The sequence below is a fragment of the Phycomyces blakesleeanus genome (genome assembly GCF_001638985.1).
Source record: "Phycomyces blakesleeanus NRRL 1555(-) unplaced genomic scaffold PHYBLscaffold_18, whole genome shotgun sequence".
Taxonomy (NCBI): domain Eukaryota; kingdom Fungi; phylum Mucoromycota; class Mucoromycetes; order Mucorales; family Phycomycetaceae; genus Phycomyces; species Phycomyces blakesleeanus.
Window position 1 is genome coordinate 696,020 of NW_017265151.1, and position 15,399 is coordinate 711,418.

The 15,399-nt window shown below is 33.3% G+C and overlaps 6 protein-coding genes across 6 annotated transcripts; 4 read left to right on the top strand and 2 right to left on the bottom strand.

Moving 5' to 3' along the window:
• Positions 1 to 1,079: 1,079 nt before the first annotated feature.
• Positions 1,080 to 1,571, top strand: PHYBLDRAFT_93111 (CCCH-type zinc finger transcription factor; the record flags this gene model as incomplete). Its single annotated transcript, XM_018443817.1, has 2 exons — positions 1,080 to 1,383; positions 1,462 to 1,571. Coding segments are annotated over 2 exons (414 nt in total), but the record flags the coding sequence as incomplete, so codon positions are not given.
• A 1,664-nt stretch (positions 1,572 to 3,235) lies between these two features.
• On the bottom strand, positions 3,236 to 5,583 carry PHYBLDRAFT_69574 (hypothetical protein; the record flags this gene model as incomplete). Its single annotated transcript, XM_018442121.1, has 5 exons — positions 3,236 to 3,337; positions 3,759 to 3,809; positions 4,994 to 5,166; positions 5,210 to 5,320; positions 5,376 to 5,583. 5 exons carry the CDS (start codon positions 5,581 to 5,583, stop codon positions 3,236 to 3,238), a joined length of 645 nt encoding a protein of 214 aa, XP_018288629.1.
• A 642-nt stretch (positions 5,584 to 6,225) lies between these two features.
• Positions 6,226 to 7,318, top strand: PHYBLDRAFT_69573 (hypothetical protein; the record flags this gene model as incomplete). Its single annotated transcript, XM_018442120.1, has 5 exons — positions 6,226 to 6,250; positions 6,287 to 6,539; positions 6,589 to 6,808; positions 7,080 to 7,121; positions 7,196 to 7,318. 5 exons carry the CDS (start codon positions 6,226 to 6,228, stop codon positions 7,316 to 7,318), a joined length of 663 nt encoding a protein of 220 aa, XP_018288630.1.
• A 525-nt stretch (positions 7,319 to 7,843) lies between these two features.
• Positions 7,844 to 8,281, top strand: PHYBLDRAFT_148512 (hypothetical protein; the record flags this gene model as incomplete). The annotated part of the gene is made up of 3 exons (XM_018432104.1): positions 7,844 to 7,861; positions 7,949 to 8,016; positions 8,119 to 8,281. 3 exons carry the CDS (start codon positions 7,844 to 7,846, stop codon positions 8,279 to 8,281), a joined length of 249 nt encoding a protein of 82 aa, XP_018288631.1.
• Positions 8,282 to 8,735: 454 nt separating this feature from the next.
• On the top strand, positions 8,736 to 10,485 carry PHYBLDRAFT_69572 (cyclin; the record flags this gene model as incomplete). The annotated part of the gene is made up of 4 exons (XM_018442119.1): positions 8,736 to 8,823; positions 8,894 to 9,292; positions 9,370 to 9,530; positions 9,619 to 10,485. 4 exons carry the CDS (start codon positions 8,736 to 8,738, stop codon positions 10,483 to 10,485), a joined length of 1,515 nt encoding a protein of 504 aa, XP_018288632.1.
• Positions 10,486 to 12,064: 1,579 nt separating this feature from the next.
• PHYBLDRAFT_115226 (fork head transcription factor) lies at positions 12,065 to 12,493 on the bottom strand (the record flags this gene model as incomplete). The annotated part of the gene is made up of 2 exons (XM_018428445.1): positions 12,065 to 12,214; positions 12,281 to 12,493. Coding segments are annotated over 2 exons (363 nt in total), but the record flags the coding sequence as incomplete, so codon positions are not given.
• Between the last annotated feature and the right edge of the window lie 2,906 nt (positions 12,494 to 15,399).

The following is a 15,399-nucleotide window of genomic DNA, read 5'->3' on the forward strand; positions in this document are numbered from 1 at the left end:
AAACAAAACTGAGAATATTTTCTGTGGGTGTAAAGTTGAAATAGACATTCCACACAACAAGTAACCTTGTAAGCAATGTGATTAAAACATTGATCATAATGCTAATGCTAATATCAATAATATTGTTAATGCAATGAAATGCATGATATTATATTTCATCTAAGTTTTACGTTGGTAATACACTTGTCTTATTGTGAACCATACATCTCTTTCTATATCTTATATATGTATATGGAATAATATTAGCATAAAATATACATTTCAATTCTTTCTCTTTCTTCTTCTTCTTCTTCTTTTATTGTATTTTTATATATACATTTTCTTTTAAATACATATTGGTACCAGACATGCAAACACACTTTTATATATATATAAAGACACTAATATAAGCATAATCATAAACATGAACATGAACATGACTGTCAATGTGAATGTAAATATTTTACACATAAACATAGAGTAGAGATATCACTTTGGTGCCTTAAATATTTTATTACTAATTTTCTTATGTTTCATCTGCTGTGTAACAGGTGTACAAACACCAATAAAAAAAATATTAAAAAAAAATTAATGCTCAATGAAAAATAATCAAATTAATGCTTGACGTCACAAAATGTGACCACTTTTGATTCCCCCAATGGTTGTGGTGTATTTAGCGTACCTAAAGCTACTGATTTCCAAAAAAAGAAAAGAAAAGAAAAGAAAAGAAATAATGATGTACATCATTTAAAAAAAAAAAAACTTCTTATACACTTTATACACACAATTTAAATTTTTATAAAAAGAACAATGCTTGTCTCGCCAATTTTTAATGCAGATCACAAAGGCATACATTTTGACTTTGAAGATTTTATCAAGAATGAACTAGGACTTGACCTAAATAACCAAGTCAAACGAGAAGGTATAACATTGATATATAGAAACAAATGACAATACTTGACACCCATTTATATATATATATATATATATGAGTGTGTGTGTATGTGTGTGTGTGTGTGTATGCTTACTTGCCAAAATTGTAAACTAATGGCTAATGGTTATTAATATACGACTACTTCTTTTATTATTATTCTTGTGTAGATGAACCAATATGTAAATACTATCTCAAGGGAGCATGTACAAAAGGTGCGAATTGTCAATTTAGACACAAGGGTTACGACAGAGACAAGTCGGTAGTCTGCAAGCATTGGTTGCGTGGTCTGTGTAAAAAAGGTGATAGCTGCGAGTTTCTCCATGTGTTCAACATGAAGAAGATGCCCGAATGCTGGTTTTACTCCAAATATGGTGAATGTTGTAATGGGGATGAGTGCATGTATCTACACATTGATCCCGAGAGTAGACAAAAGGAATGTCCATGGTATGCGCGAGGATTTTGTAAACATGGTAAGCTTTGATTATATACTTTGGTATTAAAAGGTTAATTGATTCTTTATATATATATTCAATGTGTGTGTAATATAGGTCCAAATTGTAGAAACAAACATGTGCGAAAACTGGTGTGTCAAAACTACCTCACCGGATTTTGCCCGGATGGTCTCAATTGTACAAACGGCCATCCTAAATATGAATTACCTGCAATTCATATGGGAGACAACTTTGATGATAGACAAATGTCACAACAAATGATGCAGCAACAACAACAGCAGCAACAGCAGCAGCAACAGCAGCAACAGCAGCAGCAGGGTCAGCAAGGTCAACAGGGCCAACAATCCCGTCAGCAACAGCAATCCCGTCAGCAACAACAAAGCCAACAAAGTCAACATAGCCAACATTCTCAAGACGATGATGACTCTCCACAGAAATCTCATTCAAACAACAGACCTCCGAATGGATTCTACAGACGTATTGAGGATGTGACGTGTTACAAGTGTGGACAGCAAGGTCATTATGCCAATAAGTGTGTTCAAGGAAGAGGAACCAAATGATAATAATAATATATACATACATACAAATATACATACATACATACATTCACTTACATATACACACACATATATATATATATATATATATATATATATATATACATGTATACCTTTATTTTTTTCTTAATATATAAAGATCATGTTGCAAATAAGATCTACAAAGTAGGCTAACTAGGCTACACAGACAAATACTTTATTCAATTCAATTCAATGCAATGCAATGCATTTCAATATATCATGTATTATTGAGGGTAATTGCCCTTGTTTTGAAACAACTCTTCTTCTCAAATGTTTGGCAAGTATTTTTGTCTTGTGAATATACGGGAAAGGTCTTAAAAATAAATAAATAATATATGTATATAAACGTTATCGATGTAATTGTTTTTGTGTTTGTTCAATGTGTATTGGTTGGTTGGGAATTTTGTGTAGCCAAATGTCAAGTAAACAATCAATGAATTTTAATCAAATCTTTCAACTTCCAAGATTCATCCCACCACTCGGCTATTTATTGACTTTATGTGTTTTTTTTTACTGTAATAAACAAAAATAATATCATTAGCAATTAAATAAATTTAAGGTCTATCATCCAACAATCACGTATTGTCCCTAACAAAAATTATAGAAACCCTTTTCTTCTTAATAAATCTTGTCCTTGAGAATGATAGTAAATGTTTTTTATATATATTAAATTTTGTTTTTGTTTCATAGAAAAGTGTTACTAGTCTTCTTGGTATTCTTCAATAATCTGTTCTTTAAAACAAGAGCAACCAAACTAAAGAAAAGGATCGGGATACTAGATAAATAAGTAATGGATATCTTTATATAGAATATTCATAGGTATTATCTATATGAATCACTTGAAAAAAAAAGAATCTTCATGACAGAATCATCGATTAAAGAATATATATAATATAATATATATATATTGATGTTGAAAAGCTTGATCTTTGCATTATGTATTTTAAATAGACATCTATTATTTATGGACTTGGCTAGCATGAAATTAAGCATTTTGTTCATCTCTTTCTTTGTCTGTCTTGTTGATTATTATTATGTTAGTGAAATATGCACACTGGTATCACAAGAAAAGAAGTATATCTATTATATATTGAGGCTGAACAAAACCTTCTTTTTATTATTATTTTTTGAATATTAATTTTAGAACTGACTTGTGTAAATATATATACTTGGTACACTGCTTTGAAACACTTTCCATTTGCACAAGATCATTTGTATAGATATATAAACTCGATATTGCATATTTTAATTGTTACTGATATCAAAAAAAATGAAAAAAAAGAAAGAAAGCGTTATTGATAATCACCTTTGATGGCGTAAATTAGGTTGTGAGTCGGTAACACTACAACCCCAATGGTACCTGCATTTCGGTTCATGCTCTTGTAATAGTGATTCTTTTATATATATACTTTTAATAACTTCATACTCCCTAATATTGCAATCGCGTACGGCTCTAGAAGAAGAAATGCTTTATCTAATTGTTTTAATAGTGTTGTATTTGAGTATTCCAAAAAAAAATTAGAAATGATCAAGCAATTATATATTAATTGATAAAAAAAATCTTACAAAAAACAAGGATTTGTGTAAGACAAGGCTCCTTATTTAATCTACATACAAATAAAGATGTTAAAGAGTATTATCATACATGTATATACACAAATGAGATACATGGACAAGCAATGAAGGAATGAATGCTTATAGTATATGATATGATATGATATGATATGATGTGATGTGACGTGATGATGTAGATTATATTATATTGCATTATATAAACTGTATTGTATTTATACAACAGAAAATTACAAGTCTTACGCTAAATAGACTCATAGTAAAATCAAGTGGGAAAGTTCCGTAGCGGCCTATCTTGAAAGTCCAATAAGCGAAAGATATATATATACAAAGTAGACGGGAGGTCCGATTTTGATCACCGAGTTCCAGTAGTAGATAGTCTTGTATACCAGAGTCAATTCATGTGAGTTTGAGTTTGAGGCTTGTATTTTGTTGTTAATGTATGTAAAAGAATGATAGAAGAATGATAGTGATGGCTTTTATCAAGCTTTTCTTCGCAATCTACCCCAATTGAGCCATGAAAGAGAACTAGGAATAATCCAAATATATATATATGCTTGATAGCAATTATTTAGACCAAATTCTTCTTCTTATTCTTTCATTGATTTCATGAAGTATTTTGAACACAAAGTCTAATATAGTCTTGTCCAACTCGGGTGTATATTTTATAATATATCTATATGTATTAGGAATTGACCAAAAAAAAAGTGATCAAGTTTATTCATGAGTCCCCCCTCTTTATCTCTCTTCCACTCACTCACTCCCTCACACACGCACACACACATATATATATATACTTTTGTTTAACCGGTATATAATGTAGTATAAAAATAATGTATATATTAACCCATCATAATAATCATCATAATCATCATAAGTCTATCTAGAGAAAATATATGTATGCAGTGAAATCAGTGCCAAATATCGGCATGTGAAATTAAGGAGCGGAAAATAAAATACCAATTGATACTTTTTTTTTAAGGTTGTCAAAAGGCGGATTTTCTATTTTCAAAGGTCGGCTTATTTACGCCCAAAGTGCGTTTTTTTTTTCGATTTTCAAAGGGCGCTTTTATTATCAAATATATTTTGACGTATTTCTAGAAAACAGATTTGGAAAATTACAATGCCTTCAGAGTTAATTTGGTGCCAAGTGTTAGTACTTCTCCATTTTGTTTTTAAATTCTGAAAATATACATGCGAGCAAGAATTAATTCGTTAGTTCAACAGTTATCAGAAGGCAAAGTGTGCGTGTGTGTTTTTTTTTTTTGGTAAAAAGAGGTATCAAATGAAGAACAGTAACTTTGTGATATATAATAGGAGGATGAAGATAAAATCACAAAAGGTTTAACAGAGGTAAAGAATGTATATATATATATATATTGCTTATTTGTAAGGAGCATTTTATTAAGCTTGGTAGGTCTGGTGACAAAGTCTAGGTCAAGATTGGACATTTTGAGTTATAAAAATGAAAAACTTACGATTGATGCCATTAATATTTCAAACGTTTCAGCAAAAGAAACTAGTAAACAAATATTGGATGGAATACCAAGCTTGGCATTAGGAACCGTAACATACGTTTTTGGCTTGTAAAGATGTAAATTCAACGTTTGACCAGTCAATCCTAAATGTGAGCAATAAATCAGGAAAGTTGCTTGATAAAAATAAAAATAAAAAGATGATGATGATGATCTTACCTCCCACTTGAATACCAGCACCAGAAATTTCACGAACATCTTTGATGTCATGAATACTATTAAACAACCCATTAAAAATGTTCTTTGCCTCCACAAGCAATTTTCTTGCATCTTGTAGTATCTTTTTTTTTGTTAGTGGGAAGCTCGTTTGCAGTTTCTAATGCACCAATATCCATGTCAATACGAGTGAGAGTTAGAACAAATCGCATATCAATCTTCAATCCAAACACTTTTTTGTTGCTTTTATATTGCATTTGTCTCATAAATTGGGTGTATGGGTTCGTGGATTCACCACTATCGGCATTGAAAAAAAAAATTAGGGTAACAAGATGGATCAAAAAAGTATTATCTTTTGACTTTGATAATGTTGTCATGAATATGTACCATCTTCCGCAACAAAGGGAGCCTAAATAATTAACGTCAAATTCAGTTTTCTTTGTTTTTCATCAAACAGCCAACTATTTTCGTCATATAAATCAAGCCTAGAAATATATAATCGAGTTATTTATCAGTCAAAAATAATAGAGAGAAAAAGGTATGGAATACGAAAGTCCAAGCTTTCACTATCTGATTGGCTTTTTCTTAATTACAAATTCTTGTCATACATAAAATTGAAAATACCCAATATCCTATAAGTCTCTGAGTGTAAGCTTTTTTATTCAGCTTCTATCATTTTCTTTAGATACCCTTTTGATTTTGAAGTGGTGTTTTTTTTTTAGAATTGGTGGCTGAGGTATACGAATAAGACTTGAAAAGGAAACAATAAGTACTGTGAGAGTGTTATTTACTCAAGAAAGAAGACCATAGCTGTTTATATAGATATCTGGTTCCCTGATTTAAGATCCCTGTCAGTTAATGATTGACTATCACTGAAGATGTGTGAAGTGTATGAGTGCCTGGTGTGTTACGTTCCTGAGATGTGACCCTGCCAGGTAGGTTCATCAGCAACTGTTGTATTTGTTCTAGATTGTGGAGTTTGTATTTCCCTCAATTGTGGTGTGTATACCACAGGGACAATGAATATTGGTGTCTCTTGTAAATGTGAGTAAAATACTGATTGATGGCTCTTTATTCCAGTGGCGAGAACAGCTTGCGTTGATAGTCTTCACTTAGATCAACGAGATCAATTATTGAGGAAAGACCAGTGCTACAATAGATATGACTCAACAGAATTTTTATGTTTTCAAAATCTCTGTGTTAACGTATTACCTCATTCTTTTAAATTCATGCAGTTCGATATTGGCTCCTTCCACGAATCATTGATGGATGTATTTAGCTTCACTCAACAATGTCTGTTTCACTTGATTAATATTTATATGTGGTTCCGTTGGTAAATTAATAAAATTTGATAATGATGGTCGTCTTAATGGATTGATAAGTATAGAAACTGGTGGTACAGAAGTAGATGATACAGTTGAAGAAGCTGATATTGAAGTAAACGTAACCTGTGAATGGGTTGGTGTAGAGTTAGCCAGCGATTATGAAATTGTTTTTGATTCTAATGAAGGAGTCGATTTGAGAGATTTGGCTGGCAGTTTGATTGTTAATTTCGGTGGTATAGGTGTGGTTCCAACAGGCATTGCTACGGATGCCTTGGATGTCGCGCTGCCATCTCTGTGCTTGAGTCTTTTTTTTTGTTTTTGTTTTCTTTTGAAGTACATTTTTCATTCGTCTCTTTCCTTTTTTCACACCCTGCATAATTACTCCGGCTCCTGCTTTATCTCATTCATGCTGCGTACGCTGATCTAATTCCAACAATTCCAGTTTTTGATGGTATATTTTGATAAACTTTTGTTTTGCGCTAGAAATAATACTCTTTCAAAAAGGTTAATAAAGTTTTGACTGCAACGTTTTGATGTTTTGTTGATAGTGTTTTGGAAATGTTTGTCAGATTTTCCAAGCAATTCCTGTAGTATGTCCATCCTCATAACAGTCAAGATACTCGTCGAGCACTAATTCCATTTCACATTATTTTACTACATAAAGGTTTTGAAGAGCTGCATCAACATTAAGCGCATTAAAAGTCTCTTCGGATATGAAACGATGGTTTCCTATCTTATGTGGAACAAGTTTATTTATATTGAACAAAAAGGCTCATGTTTTAGTTAAAAAATGTTTTTTTTTCAGGGAAGCAAGTAAAACCTGCTTCAATTTACTTATAGCGTCACTGGGACGGTGGTTAAAAAAGTCTAATAAATCGACCTATAAACATAGCTGAGGCCGAAAAATCCGTCATACAGGCTACGTCATATATTGTAGTTATTGAGATTCTCTATTATTCTGATATTTTTGCTTTTACAATGCAGCATATTATATTATGGTTGCTAAATAGAGATAACAGCATTTCGTGGCAGGCATGTCTGTTGTCTATGGTTACTACCTGGGCGTCAACTTGATTTGCAGTCTCGTGTAATTTAGCATTAGTACCGGCTATGACTTCCAGGAAGGTATGTCCGTCTTGATCAAAGTTATCAAGGATGGTGGTTACATTCAGGGCTAGAAGGTGTTTTATCGAGTAGTATTATGTTCTAGGCAGATGAGCTGTTAGTGAGTGATTCACTCCGAACTGATATGTGCAAGATGTAGTGGGTACTATGAATGTTTTCGTTCTGGAGCTTTGGTTTGGTGATACTTATGAATGAAGCCCTTATTGTAAGCAAAATTCAGCCTGACTCTCACTCGCTCTTTAAGGGTATTACTCTATATTTGTGGCATATATTTACTTCATTTACTTTATAGAATCTTGTGCTGCCTTTCATCCAGACTAGAGCAATGTTGGATACTATCCTGGGAGAAATTAGCGCTAAGTTTGCCATAGTGATGAAATTCAGAAACTCCCAGGCATCCAAAAGAATAAAAAATTGATCGTTTAGGTCATAAAATAAAAGCCCTTGCCAATTCTCCAAAAGGGACTGTCACTGGACACGATCTGCAGTTTATCCATATAACGTCGAACTTAACCCATTTTTGGTCCCTAGTCAAAGCACATTCAACGACACCAGCGATTTAATCACTAGAATAAAGGAGGCTTGCAACTACGTTTCTTCTAACCATCTCAGAGCATTTGTTTAATACTTCAGGTGCTTTTGAAAAGTATAAAAGAAATGATCCTATTCAAATACTATAATAAGAGCACCCTTTGATATTACAAAAAAAACGCGCTTTGGGCGTAAATAAGCCGCCCTTTGAAAATAAAAAAAAAACCGCTTTTTTGACAATCTTAAAAAAAAAAAAGTATCAATTGGTATTTTATTTCCCGCCGAACGGTTTCAAAAACCGCATTTGGCACTGTTTTCACTGTGTATGATGTAAATAGTAGCTACTTTCTTTTTTTTTTTTTTATTTAGAAGCTAAAAATCGAACAAATTTTATTTTAGTATCTTCTTTGCTTCTTTACCTTTTACTTTTTTTTATACTTCAATTAATATACACAGACATCTATTGTATATAACTACTTCTCCTAAATCCTCTTACTACTGTTCTTGCTTTTGATTTTTATTTTGAAAATAAAAATAAAGCCAAACCAATGCATACTATTGACCACCCCAACTCTGCTAAGCAACTACAAGCTATTGCAAACCTTGGTCAATCACCAATTACTGATGATTTATTAGGTAAATGATATATATATATGATAAAAATAAAAGAATTTCAATTTATTAACCAAGAAGAAAACATATATAGAATTGATTGCCTGTGAATTCGAATCAATTATCCCATGTACTGTCGATAGTGGATTCTTACAAGACAATCAAGCACCTGAAACAAAACCATATATTCAATACAAAGTACACCACGATCTTCCTTCTCCTCCACTCTCATCATCCGATAAACAACATTATCCTTCTGATTTCCGAAAGTTTCAAACATTGCAACCGACAACACAGACACAGATAGAAGTAGAAACCGAAGCAACACCGCAGTCTCAATCATTACCAGGAGCAGCAGCAGCACTACCACCACCACCGCTTCGTGCATTTATTTCGTCTGTTGTGAAACGTTCTCAGACGACTACTGGCACATTACTGAGTTCATTAGTTTACGCCCAAAGACTTCGATCAAAGTTGGCAGGAACATCAAAAGGTTAATATCAATTAATTAATTAATTAATCATTCAATTGGTTTAATACAAGCATACTGATATTCAAATTTACTTTTAGGCATGAAATGCACTCACCATAGGATCTTTTTGGCTACACTGATAACCGTAACAAAATATCTTCATGATACTGCGCCTCGAAACAAGTACTGGGTCTGGTACGCTCAATTGTTCTCTGCATCCGAAATCAGTCTGATGGAACGCCAATTACTCCAACTACTGGTAAGCAACCAAAAGACTTGCGTCTTTATTTATTTACTTGCTTATTTCGTGTTGATACTAACTAACAAACAAACAAACAAACAAATAGGAGTATGATCTGGCTGTTCCTATCGATTGTTTCAACCAGGTATCCCTCTCCATTCTACAATCTACAAATCATGGCCAATCAAGGAACACAAAGTACCATGACTATCACCAGCAACAACAACAACAACAACCTTTGATTTCGTCCTCCCAACGCCGTGGTGGTAATAGCAATACCAGTAGTCGGCTACCATCTTTTTCAACCCTATTTCAAATGAGCAATCAGATTGACTATAGCAATACGATGAGTAATACAAGCACAAGCACTGGTAGTAATACTACTGGTAATCGTAGTCAGAGTCAGAGTCGTACCGAAGCCCCACAATCATCCCAATCAGCATCGTATTGGCAGACTTTTAGTGGCCCCGAAAAATCTTCCTCCCTTTCGTCATCGTCATCGTCATTATCCTCAACACGGTCTTTGTCGTTCACAAGCCAACAACTTCAATCTCAACCTCAATATCAATATCAATACTCGCAGCTGGACTACACTAGTAACGATAATTACATCAATTATGATAACTACACCAACAATTATAACAAACATTACGCAGATTCTCCAATCGATATCTGGCAGAAACCGTTCCCACATGTGGCTAATGTTGACTGTGAATCAAATGTGGACAGATTGTGTGATTTCACCCAAAAGGAACAACATAGTTGGCTAGTCGAAGGAGGAGAAAGAGGAAGAGGAGGCCAAAGAAAAGGAGAAGAGGCCAATCGATTCGGTCAGGATGATTCGGTTGATTATCGTCGTCGTCACAGTCATCAAAAGGAACTTATTGACACAACTGGCTTTTCTTCAGAAGACTATTGCTATCCATTTCAACAGATCGTCCTTTCTCCTTTCCAAAGTCTTTCTACCTTTTAGATAATCCTATCGCTCTCTCACTATATATATATATATTATATTTCTTGTATATTAATCATTTCTTCTATATTTTTCTTTCTTTATATATATATATTATACTTTCTTTTCTCTCTCTATTTATCTATCTATCTCTTGTGTCTTGTATAATTAAATATTATTTATTTATATAGGCACATATTATATTATATTATATTATATATATTTTCTCTCAATCAATCAAATCAAATCAAATCAAATCAAATCAATGGATACTATTTATTATATACTAACTCAATCACTCAATATATATTATATATATTTGTATGTAAAAAAAAAATGAGGAATAAATGGAGCAAATGGGTCTTTTTTATATGTACAAAAAATATAATAGAAGATAAAGAATACATGTATATATGTATATGTATATATATATATATATATATATAGTGTGTGTGTGTATGTATGTGAAGCTGTACAAAAATAATAATAATATATATTAGAAACCCCAATCAAGCGACCCAATAAGACTAGCCGTGGCAGTGCCCAGACCAAGTAAACAAGGTTCGTTGTTATTATTTTTATCATCACCACCATCATCATTAGTATTGGTATTGGTATTGGTATTAATATTGGTGGTGTTGTCATACGCATAATTGAGCGACGAAGATCCGCGGACATTGACAAATTGTGCCTGTGCGGGAGACCAACTCAAAGTTGTATGGTCCAATAACAAATGGCGGCGGGATATATGAGAAGTACCTGGTGAAGTAGTCGTCGGGTAGCCGCTCAAAGAAGACGAAGAGGAATCACAAAAGGTCTCGTCTCTTTGTTGTTGAAAGAATGGAGGGATATGATCCAGAATCATACTTGTATCGGAGCCACCAAAAGATCCAGAAGACACAGAAGAAGATGAAGATGAAGATGAAGATGAAAATGATGGTGAAGAGGAAAATGGCAGGTCAAAAGGACTAGATCTAAGTAGGGTTGGAAGACAGCCGCCGCCAGATGACCAAGACTGATGAGGATGATAGTGTTCTCGAGATTGGATCCAATTGCTGCTTTCGGAAGCAGAGTTCTTTTTTGATACGAATGATACTGAGGATTTGGCTGAATAGGGTAGGGAAGCATTCCGGAAATCTACACCACTGTCACAGTCTGAATCATTTTCGTTTTCATGTCTCTTGTCTTGGCTTTCTTTGTCATCCGGCCGTCTATTCCACCGAGATTGTTGAGATATAGAGCCAGCATTTTCAACGTTTGTATCTTTTGTAGTAGTTGCAGTAAAAAGAAGAAGAGGTCTCAATTGTTCTGATTGCGAATGTAGTTTTACGTTTACGTTTACGTTTGGCTTTGGCTTTGGCTTTGGCTTTGGCTTTGGCGTTGATTTTACGTTTAGTTGGAGTACTTGAGATTCTATTGATTGTGCTTTTGTGCGTTTGATTTTCTTGGTCTTTTGAATGGGAGACATCCGAAAGGTGGTAAAGAGAGGAAAGTTGTTGGCCACTCGGTGGACGGTATCTTTGTCCGAGTCTGGGTACCTTCGCGAACGACGATGTGATACGGCCCGGTCCATGGCAACTGATTGTTTTCTTGTTGGCCCACGACGCTTGACAAGGTTTTCGATAAAAGGTTTTTCGCTTCCTAATTGGATCGTCCAAAAGCTACCCTTGCCACACAACGTGGTTTTTGATGAAGTCCGGTCTAGTTTCACAAACGCTTTGTTCAAGGAAAGATTGTGACGAATTGAATTCTATATACAATAAATGTTAATATATTTAAATATAAATTGTAAATTATAAATATAAATGTAAATTACCTGCCAACCATGTTCTCCTGCTGAGTAGTAAGGGTAGTGGGTAGTAATCCAGCTGTAGATCTCACTTAGTGTCAATCGCCGGTTGGTACTGGAAAGAATGGCGTGTGCAATCAGAGTTGCATAGGAATATGGTGGCTTGTCTTGTGGATCGACGGGTTGCCATGATGCCACTAGATGTAACAGAGCCTGGGGCGTTTGTGTTGAATCATGCATACTGGGACCGGAATCGGCGGAATCGGTAGAATCGGTGGAATTGAGGGATTTTAAAATCGACTGGTCCTGTAATTCATTTATCTTTCTTGGTGTTGCTGTTGCTAAGGGTGATATTGGTGGTGTTGTTGGTATTGTACTAGCAGTACTGCTAACATTGGAATTATGATTATAATTGGCAGAAGAGGTAGGAGCAGGAGGAATACAGGCATTGGAGTAATGGTGATCGATATCCATCAACGTGTTCTGACTTTTGTGGAGTTCGGCATTGATTATGAAAGTAAAGAGGGGTTTTGAGACTTCATTCACTGAGATTGATTGTTCAGGAGAGGAGGTTTGGAAGGTGAGATAATCAGTCATAAAGCACAACGATACTATTATTATTATTATTATTATTATTATTGTTGTTGTTCTTCTTCTTCTTCTTGTTTGTTGTTACAATTGCTGCTTTTTAAAATATATATATATATATATATATAGAAATATAAAGGAGTATAAGATATAAAAGAACAATAGGGTAATATGATGTTGGTTATGTTAAAATTAACGAAAAAATAAAATAAATTAGAGAAAAGAATAAAGGGGATTTTTATACTAAATCTCCACTTTTTTTTTCTTTCTCTTTTTCTTTATTTCTTTCGCACACACAATTATATATTATTTTTCTTTCCTGCTTTTACAGTTGTGAACCCGCGATGTTGGCTATATTACAGATAAGTAACAACCCAGAAAAGAATAAAGAACTCCCCCCAAAAAGAAAAGAAAAAGAAAAAGAAAAAGAAAAAGAAAAAGGCCAAAGGAATTGTGCAGTGTTGCACCACATTGACCGCAGTGGTGCATTACACCTGGTCAAAGTGTGGACACAGCGTGATAATCTGACATGAAGTGTGTTCTGTTCTGTCCTAATTCTCTCTCTTTACCTTGTATTGTACATGTCATACAAAGCGGATTATAAATACAATACAATACATTGCATATAGTGTAGAGAAATAAAGAGAGAGAGAAAAAAAGAGAGACTCCACCCCCTCAAAATTATAATTTTTTTTTTTTGGTTGGCATGATATTTACATAAATTGCCTGATATTTTATATACTTGTTAATGTGTTTCATTTCTAGCTTGGCTTTGTATACAATTCTGATAATAAAAATAAAAACCTTGTGAAAAATACAAAGGCATTTGGGTTTTTATTGGTCTTTAATCATTTTGGTATAGTTTCTTTTTTTTTTTTTATTAAAAAAAAACAAAAAAAAAACAAAAAAAGTATCAATTTAAAAGACTCAAATTTTGTAGATAGAACAGCAGCAAATAAGTACTTGTCTCATTTCTAGTACACAAAATAATATTGATATAAAGGCAAACAGATCAAGAGATCGAGAGGTAGATAGATAGGTTAGAGGGAATAAAATTTATTATAATATTAAATAAATAAAAAAGGGGGAGGAAGGGCCAGACATTTGAATCCAAAAATCAAGATTCAAGATTCACAGTTTTGGAGTCGGGGTATATCTGTCCCGGGATACCAAAAACAGATTCTAATGAGTTGCATGGATCTCTATGATATTTATTTATTTATTTATATATAAAAGAGTCTTTTGACATACTAATACTAGTGATAATAGCAATAAAAGGATAGTATTTCTCATTGTCAATACTATGCCTAAAGAACAAACCAACAAAATGATTGGAGAAGTTGAGATTCAGTATATATAATTTGCTAGCCAGCTGACTGGTTGGTTAGTAATTTCATTTCAATATATAGAATATACCAAAAGGATTCATAACCCAAAATTCTTATTATTAAAGAAAGTAAAAAAAAAAAAAAGATTTGTACTAATAAAGCACAGAAAAGAAACTATCCGAGGAAAGCTCCAGTTTCGGATGAAACCAAATAAAGAACAGGCAGTAAGCAAATGAATGAATGAATATGTGAGAGAGAGAGATGGAGATCGCCACAGAGAGAATGGGCCACAAGATGAAAAATAAAAGTAAAAATAAAAATGATGTGATAAGTGTGTGAGAATGTGTGTGTGTGTGAGAGAGAGAGAGTGGAAAGTAGGAGATATCAAAAGACACAAGTTAAAATCTAATGTATAAAAAGGGAGTTTTAATAAGAAAGAAAGAAAGAAACTATAAAAGCTGTATGAAAGGTCTCATCACAGCGTACAACGATACACGACGATCAAATACAGGTCCAATTTGATGTTTGATACTTCAAATTACCCGATATAAAGCATTACAGTTTACCGGCCATAGAAAAGACCATCATATCGCATAGAAAATATCGATCAAGATCAAGGTCAAGATCCTTATATAAGCCTTTTCTATACATAAAAAAAAACAAAGTAAATGGAGTTTTTTTTGTCTTCTTTTCATAATAAGATTCTCGTCTTTCTCGATTTTTTTGAATTTACCTATCATTATTATTTTTAAGGGAATAAAATGGAGTAGAACCGATAGGGTAGAATGAGTATTTGTAGCACAGAAAAAAAAAGGACGAGCCATGTAACATTTGTACTATGGAATACAAGCAATCAAACATACATACAAGCCAAAGAAAGAAAAAGTAAAAAAAAAAAAAAAAAAAAAAAAAAAAAACTTGCTAGTACACATGCAAGTCGTGTGTATTGATTAAAGTAATAGGAAATTATCAAAAAGGAGTAGGATAATCAAGGTACCCAAGATTAAATTATTATTATTATTATTTTTGCAAGGTGTTCAAGATGGGGCTACTTGTAATATTGATCTCTATTTCTCTCGGCCTGTGTGTGCGCAACTGGGAAATACAAGTGAGCTAATTACAGAGATCGGATTGGTCTAGATACTCGGAACACAGTATACAACAGTTGATAGTTTGTACCATAGATTTTAAATACATAAGCCTTCAAAGTTTGTCTTGTACGGTGTGTAT